The following is a 19,631-nucleotide window of genomic DNA, read 5'->3' on the forward strand; positions in this document are numbered from 1 at the left end:
TTAGGAGACAATCTGTTAAGTGTCTGGAGCAGACTAAGTGCCCCATGACTGTGGTTATGACTGATTGTGGATTATGAGTGGGGCAGATATGGCTGTGCATGTCAGCACTTGGCACACAGCCTGGGCATTGTCAGACACTCAACGCCCGTTACTCCCTCCTTCCCATGTGGCCTGACCCAGACTGATGGAGTGGGAAGAGGACACTCAGAGCAGAAGCCAGGCAGCCCAGCCCCAGCCCTTTGGCTGCTCTGGGACCAAGGCAGGAGGTGAAGAGTGGGAGAGTCCTGTGCAGCTGGAATGCCTGCTCTGCTTGTATCTGCTGTGTAACCTGGGGCAAGTGAGTGCCCTGAGCATCCAGCTGCTTTCATTCTTTGTAAAACCAAGAAAGAGGGAGGGGGTCAGGAGACCACCTGAGCACTCAAGGTGAAGCAGGCAAGTCTCATTATGACAGTGCCCACAGCTAATTTTTTCAGCAGCCTACACAGCTTATTTTCCTTTCCTGGGGCAAGGTTCCTTACCCAAATAAATGTTGACCTTCATGTCAGTTGCCTGATCAGTAGAGGGAGTTTCTGGAGTCTTCAGAGCCCTTCCTCCCAGAGCAGAGGCCCAGCCCCCCCAGATACCCACAATCTGTTGTGCCCTTGTAGAGGACTCTGAAGCAGGAGTGAAGACCAATCCTTCAGGCATAACAAAATTGGGGGGTCAAGCTGAAGACAGGGAAGGTGTCCTTTAGACTCAGCCTAGGAATCTGGAGTCTCTTACTGTTGCTAGAAATAGCCTCCATTTCCCCATCTGAAAAATGGAGTGAATAATCATTGTACCACCTACTTCAGGAGGTGAAAGAACTTTGACAGAAAGTGGTAATGATGCTGATGTGTATGGAATCTTATTTGCACATTTGCAAAGGAGTCCCTGTAATCACAGACAGCTGATGGGATGGAGTTGGAAGAGAGCTAATAGCAGTGATATTCAGAGGGGATTTCCTGAGACATTGGGTTTGGGCCAGGACCAGTTCTCCCAAAATCACCCTCTCCTGTTCTCTGATCTTGAACTCAGTATCTCCTAGGTGGCAGAACCTCTGCTGGGTGCTGGGGGTACTGAAAGTCATTTCCCCGACAAGGAAGGAAGGCTTCTGGGAAGAGGTGACATGTGAAATCAAATCTTACAGGAGGAGTTACCAGCTAAGGGAGAACATTTCTGAAGGTGCTGCAGCAGATGCAAAGGCAAGGAACTGTGAAGTGCAAGGTATGGGCGATTTGAGTCAGCCAGAGCTGTGGAATGAAGCTGGGAAGGGTCGGGGTCTTAAAGAGCCATGGAGGGAGTCTTCTGCGGCAACAGGGAGCCAAGACAGTTCTAGAGAAGAGTGATGTGGTCAATCTTGGCTTCTCGGTGCAAAGTTTAGGAAGGGTGAGCCCAGAGGTGCTTGAACAGCCAGATGAGGGAGAGAGGGAGGCTGAATCCAAAGTCTTGGCAAGACTTCGGAAGACGGCATGAGGCTGCCTTCTCAGGAGTCTTCCAGCCCCAATCCACTGACCTGCCCCAACCCTATCCCACCATCGGGGGCTGCCCTGGTCTTTTTAAGGGCCGCATAGGAAACAATGCTGGTTGCTCAACTTGTTCAGTGCTTTATTGAAACAAAACCCTAACAGATGACTCATCAGGGCTTTCAAGCACAGCCCTTCCCACATCCTGAGATTAAGAATTGAGAGGTGGCTCTGTCCTTGGTTTAGCTGCTTCAATGACATTTCCTCTTCAATATTTCTAAAACTTATAAAGTGTAAAGATTTTGTCCACACAGTCACACATATACTCCTGCTGCAGGCTGATGCACTCACTGAAATGCTTCCACTAAGCAGTTTGTATGTGCAAGGCACTATGCCATCTACGGCTATCCATCCATCCATCATCCATCCATTTGTCCATCCATCTGTCCATCCACAATAAGACAGCAGCAAGTTCTGACAAGTCAGGCCTCAGGTTTCACAGCAGTGGGGGCTGGGCTTCCAGTCAGGTTAAGGATGCAGGCCTTAGCCCTCGCCCAGGTGCCCCAGAGGATAACAGCATCCCTTTCTGAGGCAACAGAAGCCAGGCCAAGTAAGTAATTAAAGTCCGAGTCTCTAACCCCAATTGCACAGGGGGAGCCTAAGCCTCAGCCTGTGAATGTCCTGAGGTGGGCAAAAAATCAAGACACACAAATCAAACCTGCAGTAACACTGAAACAAGAAAGAGTAAGAGCTTATGTTTGTGCTAGAGGTGTATGTAAGGAGGGACAGGAAAGAGAGAACGAGGTAGGGGAACGCACAGACATGCCAGGAGTGCTGTAAGGGCCAGGACACAGTGCTGACTCCCAGGGCAGGGAGGAGTTCGGCTCTGGCCCATCCTGGGGGCTGTGGCTTTCCCCCAGCATCACACATACAAAAAAAAAAAAGAGGAAGCTTTTCTAGACACAAAAAGACAAAGAGTTAGCTGAACAAGGAATAAAAAAGCAAAAAGCCTCCTGCTAGACACGAAATACTTCCTTTGAGCAGGACTTAATCCAATTTCACTAAGTCAACAGACTGGGTTCTTCCAGGGGCTTGGTTTGGGTAGGGAGATGGCACTAGGATATAGAGTATGGTTGGACTGAGACAAGGGGATCAGGGCTAGGGGCAGATGGGTGGGACACCCTCACCATCTTTCCCTGGATGGTACCTGGGGCCTCCAGCAGACCCTCAGCCCTCCAGGCCCCTGGGTGGCTGGTGCCCAGGCCATGTGAGGCAATGAAGGTAGGTGTGACCATGGCTGGCCATTCATTGGTCCTGCAGGCGGCTGCAAAGCTCCCGCCGGCTACGCTCCCCAGCCCAACTTCGAGTTTTGAGGCGGAAGGTCTTTAGCTCATCCTTGAAGGCCTCGTGGTTCATAGGCCGGTAGTCCTGAGGCTCACAGAAGGTCTAGGGAAGGATGGAAATGGTCAATCGATATGCGAGAATGGGTAACTTGGGTGTGTGTGTGGGAGTAGCCCTCCCTTCTCCTCTTGGGGTGACGACCTGGCCAAGCCCTTTCCCTGCAGTACAACCCTCCCATGGAGGCTGTGGTCACCCCCGCCTGTGGTACCGGGTGCTGGGGGAAGAACTCCTTGTAGCCGCCTTTGAGGATGTACATCTCAGGATAGTAGAGGCTGGGGTAGTCGTTGGTGGCCCGGTCTCGTTCCCTGATGAAACGGCACCTGGGACCAGCGGGAGTGTGGGGGTCAGAGCTGGGCATACAGCAGGGTGGACCTCAGGGTACCTGTTCCCTGCACCCACTCCCTTGAGGGCCTTGGGGAACCGTAAAGGATTCAAGTATAAGCATGTCGGCCAGAAGAACACTTAGATCAGTCTGGCACAGAAGAGGCTGGGAAGATGGAAGGAAGGAGGCAAATCAAGGAGGCTCTCTGTTTCTAGAAGGCAGTTGCAGGATCTTTGTTAGTGATATCTGGTCTGGACTGGGGAAGTAGAATGGAGAGGAGATGAAATTTAAGAGGTACTATTTAGGAGATCTGGACAAGACTTGGTGAGGAAGAGAGATGGGAAAAGGGAAGAACAAACACTGGAAGGGTCAGCATCACTGAGGACTGGGACAGGGCCCTCGGTTTTTAAGGACACCGCTGGTGACTTGGAACCAGATTATGTGGGGGTAGTGGCCAGGGTGCAGGGTGAGGCCTGATGGGAAGGATTGTAAGAGGGAGACAGAGACACAGAAAGGGCACCATGCACAACGAAGTGGTCGGGTGAGACAAGAGGCCCAAGCCAAGGAGGGGCTGGGCTCGGGCCTCTTAGTCATAGGATGGCTCCAGCATCTGAAAGCCTGGGCAGAGCTGGAACTCACATGCGGGGCCCGCGCTCAGATGAGAATTCACAGTGGAAAATGAGGATGATTCTTTTGTCCGTGCTACCGGGCGTGATGGGGCTCTGAAGCAGGAAGGTCTCAGCGTCCCGTTCCAGGGGCAAGTTCACGGCAGTCTGCCAGATGAGCCAGAGGTCAGGCCACAGCCCTGGGTCTGGGTGGCAGACCCCTCCCCTATGCAGTCCCCATATTTCAAATGGGTGACCCCACCTCTTGCTAGGCAGGACCCTTCCCCATGAGAGGGTGTACCCGCAGAGGAAGGAGAGAATGGTTCTTCAGAGCTTCTTTTATCACCCCATCTCACCTTGATGTGCCCGCCTTCATACTCATAGGGGTATCTGCAGTCCACAATAACAAACCTCTCCACGATGTTGTTGAACTTGCCCGTCAGCAGGGCCACCATCTGTAGAAGGCCACAGAGGTGGATCCCAGTAGATCAGGATGGCAGGCAGGGGCTTTCCCCTAACCCTATCCTACCCAGTGCTTGCAGCCTGTCCCTAGGGAACATTAACAGGCCAACGACTCATCTGCACGTACCGTTTCTGGTGAAATATACTTGAGGTCTTGGTGCTTTCCATCCACAGTCTGTAGGAGGAAGGCCTGAAGGGAAGTGGAGAGAGAGAGAGATTGGGAGGAAGAAGAGGAAGAAAGTGAAATTGCTAAGATGAGAAACATGGAAAAAATGAAGTTTCTTTCTCAAGCCCAGAGGTCATGCCTGCTTTGACCTTCAAATTCAGCTCTGGTTCCCATAGCAACCAAGAAGCACCTCTTGGGTCTGATATGCAGGGACCAACCTTCCAAGGGGAAATGAGGGGTGGAAGAAGCGATGGTCTCCTTGCCCTCTGCCCCCAGCTCTGCCAAACCTGGGGACAAGGCCTGATGAAGATCAAGCTAGATTTTTATTGTTTATTTTTTTTTAGTCTAGAAATATTTTTCAAGGTGGAGAAACCATTGATGTCCAGTTGTGAGGTAGAATTCGAAGACCAAAGAGAGCTAGAGAGAGGAGTCTAGGTGAGAGTAAAGGAAGATAGGATGTAAAGGACAAAGCAAAGGGGCTTCTAGGGCAAGAGGGAGGCGCTGGAGTAGCTGCTGGGCTGTGGGGGCCATAGCCAGTAAGGGGTTGAGCCTGCGGGTCTCGCCAGCTGGTACCTTGGAGTAATCCCCAATCAGTTCACGGTGGTCACTATCCAGGATGTTCTCAATCTCATCGTGACACAAGGACTTGGAGCGGAGGACACGGGCTTTCTGTGAGATAGATGCAGCCAGGGTCAGAGGGGAGGCTGTTCCTCCATGCCCCATCTGGCTGGTAACCCCCTTCCCTGTATCCTGGCTGAGAAGGGCTTATAGAGTAAACTGGGAAGTTGGCAGCCCTGCCCCAGGACACTCACAGGTTCTTCCGCCTCCTGCTGCTCCTCCAGAGGGGTCACGCTCCTCCTCCGCTTATTCTGAACTGGCAGGTCCCTGTCCTGGGGCCGCTCCAGCCTCTTAAGGATGGGCCGGATCACACCACAGGGCATGGATGGAGAGCGGAAGAGCCGATGGCACTTGCTGTACATGACGAGGTCCTGGCACGGGCAGCAGGTGAGGGGTCAGAGTGCTCGGCTTCCACTCTCCCCACCCCACAATCCCACTTAGAAGGCAGGGCTCCACCCTTCCAAGTCTGAAGGGGCCACTCCAGAGTCTCACCTGTTCCTCTTCCTTTTCAGAGGTTTTGACCAGTGGGGCACTAATGAGACTCTCCATGCCTGGGGGAACTGCATCATCATCCTAAGGCCAAATCAGCAAGGATATGGTCACACCTGCAGGCACAGGCCAAACCCCAGGCCCCGAGTCCTCCAACATAGCCTTCCCTGTTCTCCTAAAAGCCCTCTTTGGCCCTGCCAGCACTTCTACACAGGGCGGCCTGCCAGAACCAGGAGGCTGCAGCGCCCCGTCACTGCCGGGGCTTGCACAGAACTGTGAGAAGCATGGCTCTCCATCCTACCCATCCTCCCCTCACTGCAGCACCAGCCACCTGTTTCTCTCTGATTGGCCAGAGGTCAGGCTGCGACTCAGTTACCTCCAATTCTTTTCCATATATTGGAATGAGGTCATAGTCTTACTGCAGGAGCCCAGAGCTCCCCTTTTTGAAAGACCCCAGGGACAGAGAGGTAGGCACCCTGATGGGGCAACACTGCTTACCTTTAAGTCACTTTCCAGGATATCCACAAACCCATCGTCTTCCTCGGTAGCCCCCTTGGTGGGGGTCAGGGAGAAGCGGTGGGCCAGCGGACTCAGCTCTTCTACTTCCATCTTCCGCTCAGGGGTGAGACACTGTGTGGGTGATGAGCAGATGCAGGCTACTCAGGGGTGGGGACCCAAGGCAGTTCCCACCTCCATCCTTCTGAGAAAAGATTCTCCCTGCCTCCGGGCTCAGAATCACCCTCCCATCCCCTGGCTGCCTTCAGGGGTACCCGCCCTGCATGCACTGCCTGCCCTGCAAGAGTCAGCTCTCCTGATGTACCATCAGGTCGGGGGCTGAGCTTGGCCTCTGGGCAAAGGCTTCTCTGCGGGTGGCCCACTCTGCCAGAGCATGGGTGTGGCTGGAATGTGTGGGCTTCCATGGCATCTTGAAGACAAAACCATCCTGTGGGCAAAATCGAGGGTCAGAGGGCATCATCAAAGGCCAGAGAATCACCCCAGCATGCCCCCTTCTCTTCCTGGAGTGTTTCCACTCCAGCCTTCTGGAATCGTACATTCTCTTTGTCCTCCAAAGAGCTTCGGCCAGCTTGGCCACGTGCCTCACTCTTCCTCCAGCTGCTGGGCCCTTGGGAGTTGGTGATGTTCCGTAGCACTGGGCTGTGGCCCATAAGCCTCACCTAGGGAGCCAGGAGGGTGGTAGGTACTGAAAGCTGCATTCCTCTGGCACCAGTCCAGGCCTTGCTTCTCCCATCCCTCTCCCGACTCCCCCTGCTCGCCCATCCACCTCCCAAAACCCATCTCCACAGCCAGACCAAGGACACCTGACTCCAAGTACACCCTCTAGGAGTTGACCCCAGATCCCTCCTGCCTTTCCTGTCCTGGCCAGTGTGCCTGAACCTGCCAGCGGGCCTCAGACGGCACTCACCGGCAAGGACTGGACGCGTCGGATGGTGAATGGCTCGCTGCAGGAGGAAACAAGGACACATCAGAGCTGGAGAGTCTGGGGCCACAAAGGAGAGCGAACAGGATGCTCCTCTACCAGAGTCCTATGCAACCCTATGGGAGGGCCTGGGAGAGTACCCTCCCCATGCCTACTGCACCCAACAGGGGACAGGAGTAGCCTATGGTGGGTAGACCACGGGAGCCTGCAAGAAGGCCGAGCACTTACCTTCGAATGAACCGGCTGGCTGCCTGGATGGCCTGTTCAAACCTAAGAGAGAGAAGGTTACCATGCAGCAAAGCATCAGGTTCCCAGTTCACAAGCCCTGGGGCCAGGGCTCAGGACAGTGGAAAAGGAAGACAGGAAAAATGCCAACTATCAGGGGGCCCAGGTTTGGGGAGGGGGAGATGAGAAGTAGCCTGGGATTTTAAAAGCTGCTCTGAATAGAAGATCCAGAGAATGGCAACGATGGAGACAGCTGGGGCAGGTCACAGGGCAGCTGAGCGTTACCGAGACAACGGTCATGACAGCCTGCCCACAGGCCTTCCACCTGTATGCAAATCACCTCAGTGGGGCCATATGGCCGCCAGGAAAGGCATTCATCCATCCCATGATGAAAGGCCTTGGTCCATAGCGTGGGTGTCTCCAGGGCCTAGATGCCAGCAAAGCTGGACTTCCCTCCCTTTGTATGGGGTTGTATTGGCTCCCCCAGGACAGTGGCCCACTTTAGTGTGCCCCTGGATCAGCCCCAGTCTGCCTTGCCAGACCCTCTAATGACAAACATATAGGGTCACATCCTCTACTCCCTCCTATGGAATTTTCCAGGACTCAGCCTCTGTTTCACCCCCTCCTCCTGCCTTAGGAGAGACCAGCAGGCAAGGAATTTCAACAGATGTTCCTTTTGAGAATGGAGTGCAAGCTTCTGTAGATAGGCCCCACCCCCCAGCTATGTTACCAGAGACCACCTGCCATGCAGGGCTTTGTGCATCTTTGCGCACACACACATGCAGAGACATGCACGTGCACGCACACACAAGAGCTTTCTGAGAAACTAACTGTCAAAGCAGGTGCAGAAGTCAGGGAGCGGCACTGAGGACTAAAACATCATGGGGTCGGCCCCCAGGTGTATGTGTGGAGGGAGTGGCTATGCCCGGCCAACCTAGCATCAGAGATGACCAATTTCAATGGCTTGGTTTCCATATGCACCTGGACCTTGGGGGTAAAGCAGGGACAGCTCTGTTGCTAACAAAACCCAACCTAGTTTCCCCAACCCCCACCCAATTCTCTCCTGTTTCCTGTTTATGAACAAACTTTGTGACCCAGCCCAGTCTGATCAAAGGCAATGTAGAGAAAGACAGTCACCGCCCTAAACCCAAAGCATAGTCCCCCAAGCCCAGGCTGGGGATGCCCAGCTGTCCTCACTAATGCCTGGCAGCTGCTCTCCCTGCTGAGGCTGAACAGCTGGATGGGAATAGCTATGTTCTGGAAGGTACTACTTCTGCCCTACAACCAAGGGGGAGGGATCTATCCTGAGCAGAGCCCATCAGCAGCCTGTCTAGTCTGTCTTACAAAGGGCCTGGTCCAGAGGTTGGCCAGAGGGTCAAATGTCACTTAAGCCAGAGATTCCTGATAAGATGGCCAAGGGCTAAAACAGCCTTCAGTGACTGTTTTGTTTGGCCTAGAGTAATACAAATTTTTAATTAGTTGGACCATATTTTAAAATTGTGATATTTCACAGGAAAAAAAAGTGTTTATAGGCAGAAAGAAAAATGGAACACATATCAGGCCTGTATCCTTACAAGTGCTGGCTGGTATCAAGTATTTGCTGTTCCCAGAGGCCACTGTCCCCACCACCCTAGCCCTGAGCCCACTCTCAGCTGCTCCCATGAGAGCAGACCCTTCTTCAAGACAGGTAGGAGAATCCCAGAACTTAGGAAGCTCAATTAGTACCCCTATATGGGGATCCAGAGGGGTCTGTCCACTCTCCCAGACTTTCCCAGTGAGTTTACACTAGAGCTAAGATCCCCAAAGGCAGGTGCCAACTCCTTGGTATTGAGGATCCCTCTTCTCTACTCACGTCTGCTCTGCCATCTGGGGGTCCATGGGACTGGGAGAATCCATGCAGAGACCTGAGGGGAACAGAGTGACTTGGTTTGAAAGTAGTGCCATTCTCTACACACTTTCCCCACCATGTCCCAACCCTATTCAGAGAAGGGAAAAAACCTGTTTCTATTTTAGAAATAAAACCCACCATGGACCCCAAAGGTTGACGCTGCCCCCCAAATTGCCCAGGGCTCCACTCCCTGTTTATTATGGAAATGCTTCTACATAATTTTTAATCCAAAACTTCGCTAAGTATTTTCCTGAACTGGTTTAAGATAATTTGTTCTAGAAGAGATAATGACTTTTTAAAGGAAAAGATTATAGCTGAAGCCAGTGAGTATTATAAAATGGCCAGCTTTCAGCCCTGATGCCTCCCAGGTGGGGCTGTGGTTCTGGGACTTTAGTTTTAAATAGGTGAGATCTTATCTCCTGTAGAGGGCCCCACCCAACCACCCACTCTGTCAGTCTGGGCTGGATGTGGTGAGCCCCACCAGAGGTGGGCAGGGACAGGTTTCTCCGCCCCCAGGTTGTGGGAAGGATGTTAATCTAATTGGCAGAGAAATGGGGAGGCTCAGGTAGCCCACCAAATTCCCCTGGCACCCCTGGGCCTCACCTGCATCAGAAGATTCAGAGGACTCAGACGACAGGGAGGATACAGATGCCCGCTGCCGGGACAGGGATAGGCATGTGAGCAGGCTGCCTACCTGACTCTTTGGGGTCTCCCTGGGAAAGGAGCAGGGACCCAGGGAAGGAGAAAGGTAAATGTGGGGTTCAAGGGCTAGCTGGCCCATGTTCCCACCAGCCGCCCATTTCTGAAAGGCCCATTCAGCTTCTGTGCTGCCCCAGGGAGGTGATGGCATGGAAGGCCTGCCCCCTTAGGCCAAGGCAGGCTTCTTCTGCAGAGGCCCTAAGTGTCTTCTCTTTGTTGATTGGTTTAAGAAAGGTCCTCCCAGGTGCAGGGAGAGGTGAGCCCAAGACAAGAGCAAGGAGCTGGGCTGGGGACCATCCCAGGGCATGGTGGGACTGCAGAGCAGCCCTGGAGGACCTTTAGGCTCCTACCATCCACAAGCCTTCCTGGAGGAAGGGCAGAGACTTGAGTCTCAGTTGCTGGAAGGACAACTAAGCCTGGACCCTGCACGCTAGCTCAGGGAGCAGAACCAGCATTTAATGCCTTAACCCCAGGAAAGAATTAAGAGTGTTGAGGGCTGGGGCATGGACTTAAGAGAAGTGGACTGCTCTGCCATCCTCAAGTTCCCCTCCAAGATCATGATCCCCCTGCCTGGGGCAAAATGGTGGCGATTTGGGCAGAGGCGCACTGAGGGAGGAGGGAGGAAAAGAGGGTCTTCAGTCTTGTGCCGGCCAAGAGGTACCAAGAGAGTGAGCAGCACAGTCCTGGCCTCACCACCCTTGTCCCGGCCCCCGAAGCAGCCTCTGCTTGAAACGCCTACCCACTGGCTTCTCGGATTCGAGTTCCATGTCGGGTTCCCCAGGAGGCCTGGGACCAACATCCTAGCATGGACCTCTCACCCCACACCCGGCTTCTTTGGGACGCCCTACCTGCCGAGCCCAGCGAGGTCGTGCATAGTTTTGGTGAGGGTGGCGACCGGCGAAGAAGCGGCCACGCGCTCCGGGGACCCCAGGAGGCCATGAGCTCCCAGCCGGAGGCCCGGGAGGTGGCCCGGACGCTCGGCGCCACCGCGCACGCCGGCCGGACTGAGAGCCGAACCCGGCGCAGCGGGGTCCGGCTGAGGCATCTCCATCGCGGCGGGGCCGGAGGAAGGCTAGCGGAAGAGCCGGGCGACCCACAGAAGCCGGGCACAGCTGACCGAGGACAGGTAAGGAGGGGGCCCGGGTTAAAGGGGTGGGGGAGGGAGAAAGAGCAACGGGGCCAGAGCGAGGGAGGAGAGGGTTGCAGGGAGGGTAGGGTGGAGGGACGGGGGAACTAGCCACCAGTCAGGGAAGCCTCTAGCAGCAGCTGCCACCTCCACCTCCTTATATATTCGAAAAATAACAGCGGCCGCGCCGCCGGGCGCCACCAATGGGGGCGCGGGTTAGAGGAGGGCGGGACCGAGGGCGGGGCCCGCGGGGGTAAAAGGCGCGGAGGCTGGACCAGCCCGGCCCTGCCCAGTTCCCGGCTTTGGGTGGGGCAAATTGGGGTTTCTCCCACGCCCCCCCCCTTCGCACCCCCCCTCCTAGCCAGGGCCCAAGAATCCTGGCTTCCCAAATTCTGCTTCTCGGGATGTGGTTTGGAGTTAGACACCTCCAACAGAGAGGGCCCCAAGGGAAGCAACAACCCCCTAGGGTGGCCTCAAAAGGGACCCCTGCGGTTTAACATCATTCACAAGCACCAGTAAGGCACTATGAAAGACACCGTTCCAGGAGTTTGCCAAACACGCCCGCACTTTGTGTTCGCTACTTTACAGACAGAGACGTTGAGGCGTGAAGTTCTTTAACTCGTTCGAGGTCACACGATTGGGCAAGTAGTGGAGCCGAGATTCTCCTCAGGCACCTCTGCTCGCTCAGCCTCTTTGCCCTTGTGACAGGCGGCGCCGAGCGGCCCCAAAGCCTAATTCCCACCTGGAACCCCCAAAGGAGGAGGTGGACCCTCGATGCGGGCCAACGCGTAACTGATTGGCGCTTCCAGGAGTCCAGGTTAGACCTCCCAAGGGGTCCTATTTTCTCCAGCAGCTCCCAAAGAAGGCTCTAATGGTTGGCCTAGCCATGGATTTTTGGCGTAGAGGGCCGAGGAGAGTGTCAGCGACCTCAAAACCTACTTGTGGAAATTATTTTCTGCTCATTGACCGTTTGGCTAATGTGGTGTCAATGGCATCATATTGTTTAATTGGTATTTCTTGACTGATTTAGGAGACTGAATTTGTCACTAGTTTAAATGGAGCATCTACTAATGATCTAACCACCTTACAGCAAGCCTGTTTTCCTGGAATAAGGCAGGAAGGCTGTTTCCCAAAGCAAGTGGGTGTAAGCAACTTTTGTATCCTCTCTCCCTAGTGGAGAGATGGTCTCCAGCTAGAAAGGGCACAGCTAGGTAAGGCAGGAGCTGTGGCCTTGTGCCCCTTCTTGAGCAGCCCCAACCTCCCACCAAGACACTGTGGGTAGGGGTGGTAAAAGAGAGGGCCTGGCAGTGGGGGTTTGGAGGAAAGGAATGGGAAGGCCCCAGTCCCACCTGAGAGGGGTGACCTGGGTGGGGATTGTAACTTTTCCTTCTCTCAACATTTTTCCCAGCTCCTGTGCTATGTGAGGCACTATGCTGTGTGCTGGACAGTGCTGAACATTCGGGGTCATCTGCCCAGTGTCAAGGGTCACTCTCCAGACCTTCAAGGTTCAAGGTTGTGACTGCCTCAAGTAGGGGTGGGGGGCTGTGAGGCCTCCCACCCAAAAGATCAGAAATAAAACTGCCACGAGGATTGCATTTTCAAAATCAATCCAGCAGGTGTTACTCACCCGCCCCCATATACTTCTACAGGGTGTGGTGAGGGTGTCGGGGGGAAGTAAGAGAGAAATTAAACTCTTGAATTCCTTGAAATCCCAGTCTGAAGATCACCTCTGGACCAGTGAAGAGGAGCCAGGAACACAGAAGGATCATTCCAGAGCATCCCATACATCTGCTCTGTGACCTTCCTGAATCTTCTTTTGCCAATTAGATCACAGATAATGTGTTCAATTAAAAATAAACCTAGTTAATAAAAATAAGCTAAAAATTTTTTTTTGCAAACATTATAGTAAGAGGATCGACTTCTATCCGGCCAGGCCCTGGTTACATGACACTTCCGGGCAGAAGGCTCCATCTTCCCATTGAAAGGAATGACCTGGCACTGGACTGTACACATCAAGTACTGGGCTCAGTTAAGGGGTCTGGTGTGACCTTGGAGCCTTGCCAGAAGAGGAGGAAAAATTACTGCATGTCTGCAAAATCCTTCTGTTTCTCCAAGCCTGTTTCCAAACAGCATCTTCTTTCTGGTGCTTTTGCTGTCATGGCTTGTAACATATTAAATGGTTTTTAAATATTGGTACATGGTTTCAAAAATTCAGGCAAAGGAGAAAATTCAAATGGTTTAAAAAGGCAGTGAAAATTCAGTCTCCCACCCCACACAAACCTTCAAGAACCCTCCCCAGAGGCAACCCACGCCTATTATAAATTTGTTGCATATCCTTCTGGAGATAGTTTATAACAGTCCAAGCTAATAGGAACATAATGGGAGGCATAAATGCAATTCACATATGTAATTTAAAATTTTCTAGAAGCCAAATTAAAAAAGTAAAAAGAAACATGAAATTTTAATATTTTACTTAATATATTCAAAATATAATTTCAACATATTATTAATATAAAATTATTAATGAGATATTTTACATACTTATTTTCCCTAGTAACAAGTCTTCAAAGTCCGATGTACATTTAATACAGCACATCTCAACTTGAACTTGCCATATTTCAAGTGCTCAATAGCCATATATGGGATTAGTTGCTACCATAGGGGACAGGGCAAGTTTATACATTTACAAGCATATGTATGCCCATATTTTAATAAATATACAAACGGTATATATGAAACAGTTTTATACCTTGCTTTCTCTATTTTACTTGGAGATGGATCCATATTAGTGCCATAATGGTATATATTCAATTCCCTAATGCTGCACATTTAGGTTATTGGCTTTTGCAATGATGCAGAAGGTATGCACTGAATGAATTCCTAAACAGAAACTATGGAAGGTGTGGATTTTATTAATTGAAATCTCCTTTTCCCTCTTCTTAAACTCGTTTCCTCAAGCTGACTGAGCTATTGAAGAACAGGGACCAAGTCATTTACCTCTCCACCCACCTCCCATCATTCAAATAGGCTCCAGTCCTAGGTTGGCCTCTGACCCCAATATTCCACTTCTAGGGATTTTTCTTAAGGATATGATAAAAGTACATACAAATATATGTTCATTGAGTCATTGTTAGTAACAATGAAATATGGAGTGTAAACTGGGTGTCCTTCAATAGGGGAATAGCCAATGAGGGTGTAATACCTGTGTAATACCTGCAGCCTTTAAAGAGAACAAGCACTGGGGGCAGGTAGGGATGCCTGGCACTTGGCAGGGGCCCAATTAGTAATTGTTGATTAATGAACGATTACATATTGGGTTTCGAAAATGGTCTTTTGAAGAAAGTGTTCCTAGAGTAAAATAAGTTTGAAACTGATTGATATAAATATTTATTGAAATAAAAAGATGTTCACGATATGGGCTACAAAATATTATGCTAAGTGTGGTCCTATTAAAAAACAACATGCACAGAAAAGTATCCTTAAAGGATATTCTCTGAGTGGTAAAATTAAAAATGATTAAATGTTTTTATCCTTAAAAATTTCTGTATTTTAAAATATTTTTCAAAGAACAGGTATAATTTTTAGATTAACTAAAAGAACATCTCAATCTGGCAGTTCCTCAAGCAATTAAACATAGAGTTACCATATGACCCAGCAATTCCATTCCTAGGTATGTATACCCAAGAGAAATGAAAACATATCTCTACACGAAAACTTGCAAACAGGCCTTTATAGCAGCATTAGTCATGATTGCCAAAAGGCAGAAGCAACCCAAATCTCTATTAACAAATGTATAAATATCATACTCATACAACAGAATATTATTTAGCCATTAAAAATAATGAAGTACTGATAGATACTACATCGTGGACGAATCTTAAAAATATGATGCTAAGTGAAAGAAGCCAATCATAAAAGACAAATACTATTTGGTCCCACTGACATGAAATGTCCAGAACAGAGAAATCTATAGACAGAAAGTAGATTAGTGGTTGCTGAGGCTGGGGAAGGGGCAAGGGGCAGATAGGGAGATGATAGCTAAAGGGTATGGGGTTTCTTTCTAAGGTGATGAAAATGTTCTAGAATTGACTGTGATAATAGTTCCATGTATCTGTGAATTGTATACTTTAAATGGGTGAATTATACAGTACATGAAATATGTCTCAATAAAGATGTTAAAAACAAAAGTATATGGTACGGAGGATTAGGGGAGAGATGAGGTATTTCTCTTGAGAATCTTGGCTTGAGGAACTCCAGGAGTGTCCTCGAATGGATGGACAACCTCTTTCCTGCTAACTACAGCTGACCCTCATCAACATGGCCCACAGTGTCTTCCACTTCCAGGCCCATCCTTGGGACCATACAAAGAGCACTGGTATGGCCACTTTCAGGACAGAAAAGAAGCCACACATATGTGCTGATGGCATAGCCATTTCCAGACACCTGATCTACCCAATGCACAGGGCCAATCCCACACCAGTCCACCTGGAACCCTGGGACTCCCCACCCTCCCTAGCCGTTGTAAGCTCCATCTTTCCAATTCTCCACCTTAGGGAAGTCCACAATTCACCTTCTCTTCTCTTGGCCCAGGCTGCTCAAAGCTGCCCTCCAGTCCTAATACTCATTCTGCTTATATAATCACTATTTTTTGTGTCCCTCAACAAGCTTTCCATTCTCCTTTTCATTTTAAGGGGGCTGTTAGTACTTGCTTATTAAAGAAAACTTGGAAAATTCAGCAAAGTAGAAAAAAAAGCCCACCCACAGTCCATTCACCCAAACATCCATCGATTATAAGCCAAGTGAGTGGGCAGGAGGGACATATGTGCACATGAATGAAACATGGTCTCCTAAAGGTGCGTGGGAAGGAGTCCTTGGCTAGGTGGCCTTACATTTACCTTTATACAGGGACCATACTCCCATTGTGGCCCCTAAAGGAAAAAGTCTCCCATGTCTTATTCTGGACCTGGTGATTAGCAGAATATTTTTTTATATCTCAGGGGTAGGAAAGGGCTCTCCAAAACCCAGAAGCAATATAGGAAAAAAAATTTTTAATATAGGAAAAATTAACAGACTTGCCCACTTAAAGATTTAAAATACCTTATATTTAAGACTCCCTAGGTTAAGTTAAAGGACAACTGGCAGGCTGGGAGAATACATTTGTAACATACTTAAAGATGTTATGTTCAGAGGTGAAGAGCTCTTAAAAGTCAACAATAAGATGAATATAAGAGATACATGGGCAAAAATTTACTAGAAAATCCACAGGATTTAAATGGCCAATACACATATGAAGAGAGAAGTACACACTAAACCATCAGTGAGTTACACTCTTCCCTTAGCTTCCAGAACACCATACAGGTTTGGTTTTCCTTCTACCATTTCATCTGTTTCTCAAGTTTCCCTTTATTTAAAAAAAATATATATATATATTATTTATTATAGTTGACATGCAATATTATGTTCGTTTATTATATTTGACATACAATATCATATTACTTTCAGGTGTACAACAGAGTGATTTGACATTTATATACCTTATGATGTGAATACCATAAGTCTAGTAACTGTCACCATACCAAGTTATTATGATATTATTGGCTATTTTCCTTATATTGTACATTATATTCCTGTGACTTTTTTATAACTGGAAGTCTGTACCTCTTATTCCCCTTCACCCCTTTCCCCCATCCTCCCACCCCACTCCCCTCTGGCAACCATCAGTTTGTTCTCTGTATCTTTGAGTCTGTTTTTGTTTTGTTTTGCTTGTTCATCTGTTTTTTTCTATAGAGTCCACATATAAATGAAATCATATAGTGTCTTTCTGTCTTATTTATTTCACTTGGCATGTCCATCCTTGTTGTTGAAAATGGCTAGATTTCATTCTTTTTTATGTCAGTAATATTCCATTGTGTATCTCACATCTGCATCTCATGAGTTTATTGCTAGTTCTTTCTTAAGCCTTTAACCTTGGAGAGCCCAGGGCACTGGTTCTCTTTCTTCTTTGTCTACACCCACTTGCCTGAAGCATCATCCAGCTGCAGGTCCTCTCTAAGCCTATTCCCCTCCATCACGGCCTTCCTCTTTGTCTACTCCTTATGCTACTCTAAGAGAGAAAAAAAAACACTGTAATGTTTTAAGAATGTCATTTTTAGGGGGTGGCTCCATAGTTTAGTGGTTAGCACTTCTGCTTTACACGCAGAAGGTCCTGGGTTCCTGGGTTCGCACCCCAGGTGGATCCATGGACCATACCCCGGGTGCACCAGGCCCCCCGGGGTGTGCCTTGTTCTGGGGTGCCCCTGGCCCTGGGTGCACACAGCGAGCGTGGGGGAGACGCCCGCCTTTGGAGATCCAGTCCTTAAAGGGAAAACGGCAAAATCCATAGGTCAGGGGTGGAAGGGTGGGATTCAAGAGGGGAGGGAAAGAAAGTCATTTTTATGTAGTTGGTGCAGGAAGAGGAGGTTTTGGGAGTCATATGTCTGTATGCTTATGTATATACATGACATTATTTCTGTAGGCGCAAACACTTTTATGACTGACTATATGCACGGAAAAGCCCAGAAAGTGACACACAGAGATGTTATCAGCATTTTTCTATGGATTGTGGGATTACCATCAAATAGATTTTAAACTGTTTTTGCTTATAAAAATAACCGAAATGTGCTACAATAGTGTACGTAGATTAGAGTTAATTCATAACTGGAACAATACACAACCATTAAAAAGCATGTTGGCAATACTTTACCGATATGGCAAAATTCTCATCACTTGATGCCAGGTAAAACAGCAGGAGATGCCAGTTATCGTCTATACAGTCTGATATCAGTTTTATGCAACAAACTTTTAAAAAGAAAACTGCATACGCCTAGAGAAAAGACTGGAAGGAAATGTATAAAAATGTTACCTGCCCATCTCTCCAGGTGTTGGGGTGAAAGGTGATTTCAAGTTTCCTGTATTTTTCGGTTTCCGCAAAACACGTGAGTTATTCTTGCCTTAATAATAAAACTAAAAACACAAAACTCAATTATTATATATAAGCAACAAATCTCTGCCTGGCCGACGCAGTGGCCTGGCACCGCGCCCCTGCTCGCCTGTCACCGGAAGCCGGAACGCTAGCGGGTCCCGCAGGCCGCAGCGCCCCCCGGCGGTCAGTCCGGAGCGGCGGGGAGGAGGGTGGGCGCGGAGGGCGGGGAGGCGGTGCCGGGCGTCCCCGCGCTTCCCGCGAGATCCCGCTCCGCCCGCTCCGCCCCGCTCGCCGCGCTCCCCGCTCCCCGCGCCGCGGCACTTCCTGCCTTCTGCTCCCGCGCCGCCCGCCCTCGCCCACGTCCGTCGCTTGCCGCCCGCCGCCCAGCGCTGTGCCCGGCGGCGCCCCCGAAGGTGCCCCCGGCCCTGCCGGGTCGTCGCCCTGCCCGCTGCCCTGCGAATCGCTTTGTCTCGGGCGGGGCGCGCGGGAGAGGCCGCCAGGTGCCCCCCGCCGCGGGCCCGGGCCCCCCGCCCCGGGGCGGCGGCGGTGGCGCCGGGCCCCGGGGCGGGGGGCGCGCCGGGATGGGCCCCAAGCGGCGGCAGCTGACGTTCCGGGAGAAGTCACGGATCATCCAGGAGGTGGAGGAGAACCCGGACCTGCGCAAGGGCGAGATCGCGCGGCGCTTCAACATCCCGCCGTCCACGCTGAGCACCATCCTGAAGAACAAGCGCGCCATCCTGGCGTCGGAGCGCAAGTACGGTGTGGCTTCCACCTGTCGCAAGACCAACAAGCTGTCCCCCTACGACAAGCTCGAAGGGCTGCTCATTGCCTGGTTCCAGCAGATCCGTGCCGCTGGCCTGCCCGTGAAGGGCATCATTCTCAAGGAGAAGGCGCTGCGGATAGCCGAGGAGCTGGGCATGGACGACTTCACCGCCTCCAACGGCTGGCTGGACCGCTTCCGCCGGCGTCACGGAGTAGTGTCCTGTAGCGGCGTGGCCCGCGCCCGGTCTCGCAGCACTGCTTCCCGGGCCCCAGCAGCGCCCGCCAGCCCACCTGCGGTGCCCTCGGAGGGCAGCGGCGGGGGTACAACGGGCTGGCGCGCTCGGGAGGAGCAGCCGCCATCGGTGGCCGAAGGCTACGCCTCTCAGGACGTGTTCAGCGCCACTGAGACCAGTCTATGGTACGACTTTCTGCCCGATCAGGCCGCGGGGCTGTGCGGCAGCGATGGACGGGCGCGCAGGGCCACCCAGCGCCTCAGTGTCTTGCTGTGCGCCAACGCCGACGGCAGCGAGAAGCTGCCCCCACTTGTGGCAGGCAAGTCAGCCAAGCCCCGTGCAGGACAAACCGGACTGCCCTGTGACTACACCGCCAACTCTAAGGGTGGTGTCACCACTCAAGCCCTGGCCAAGTACCTGAAGGCCCTAGACACCCGCATGGCTTCAGAGTCTCGCCGAGTCCTGCTGCTAGCTGGCCGCCTGGCTGCCCAGTCCCTGGATACGTCGGGCCTGCGGCATGTGCAGCTGGCCTTCTTCCCGCCGGGCACCGTGCAGCCGCTGGAGCGGGGAGTGGTCCAACAGGTGAAAGGCCACTACCGCCAGGCTATGCTGCTCAAGGCCATGGCCGCTCTAGAGGGCCAGGATCGCTCAGGCCTGCAGCTGGGCCTCATGGAGGCCCTGCACTTCGTGGCTGCAGCCTGGCAGGCAGTGGAGCCTTCGGACATAGCTACCTGCTTTCGGGAGGCTGGCTT

General features: G+C 51.3%; 2 protein-coding genes and 1 long non-coding RNA gene across 5 annotated transcripts in view; 2 read left to right on the forward strand and 1 right to left on the reverse strand.

The window, feature by feature from the left end:
- Positions 1–1,609: 1,609 nt before the first annotated feature.
- CDC25B (cell division cycle 25B) lies at positions 1,610–18,008 on the reverse strand. 3 transcript variants are annotated; one of them, XM_039863810.1, is made up of 16 exons: positions 10,646–10,848; positions 9,702–9,811; positions 9,063–9,114; positions 7,214–7,255; positions 6,971–7,007; positions 6,600–6,722; positions 6,368–6,490; positions 6,046–6,177; positions 5,551–5,631; positions 5,253–5,429; positions 5,014–5,109; positions 4,402–4,464; positions 4,169–4,267; positions 3,847–3,980; positions 3,094–3,205; positions 1,610–2,930 (listed from the first exon to the last, which is right to left on the reverse strand). In XM_039863810.1, the coding sequence occupies exons 1-16, from the start codon at positions 10,846–10,848 to the stop codon at positions 2,790–2,792; spliced, it is 1,725 nt and encodes a 574-aa protein (XP_039719744.1). In that variant the 3' UTR covers positions 1,610–2,789. The 3 variants fall into 3 exon arrangements, with proteins under 3 accessions (XP_039719744.1, XP_039719746.1, XP_039719745.1); XM_039863812.1 differs by lacking the exons at positions 9,702–9,811; positions 10,646–10,848 and adding an exon at positions 17,825–18,008; XM_039863811.1 differs by lacking the exon at positions 9,702–9,811 and having other exon boundaries at positions 2,497–2,930; positions 10,646–11,035.
- LOC120603445 (uncharacterized) lies at positions 11,137–13,116 on the forward strand. The gene is made up of 2 exons (XR_005653014.1): positions 11,137–11,740; positions 12,332–13,116. It is a non-coding gene; the product is annotated as an uncharacterized LOC120603445 (long non-coding RNA).
- Positions 18,009–18,419: 411 nt separating the features above from the next.
- CENPB (centromere protein B) overlaps positions 18,420–19,631 on the forward strand; it is a 2,685-nt gene continuing 1,473 nt past the window's right edge. The window contains exon 1 of the mRNA XM_039863702.1: positions 18,420–19,627. Within this exon, the coding sequence (XP_039719636.1) occupies positions 18,466–19,627 (1,162 nt within the window). The 5' untranslated portion in view covers positions 18,420–18,465. The remainder of the gene's footprint in view (positions 19,628–19,631) is intronic.

This window comes from Pteropus medius, unplaced genomic scaffold (assembly GCF_902729225.1).
Source record: "Pteropus medius unplaced genomic scaffold, Ma_sr-lr_union100, whole genome shotgun sequence".
Classification (NCBI taxonomy): Eukaryota; Metazoa; Chordata; class Mammalia; order Chiroptera; family Pteropodidae; genus Pteropus; species Pteropus medius.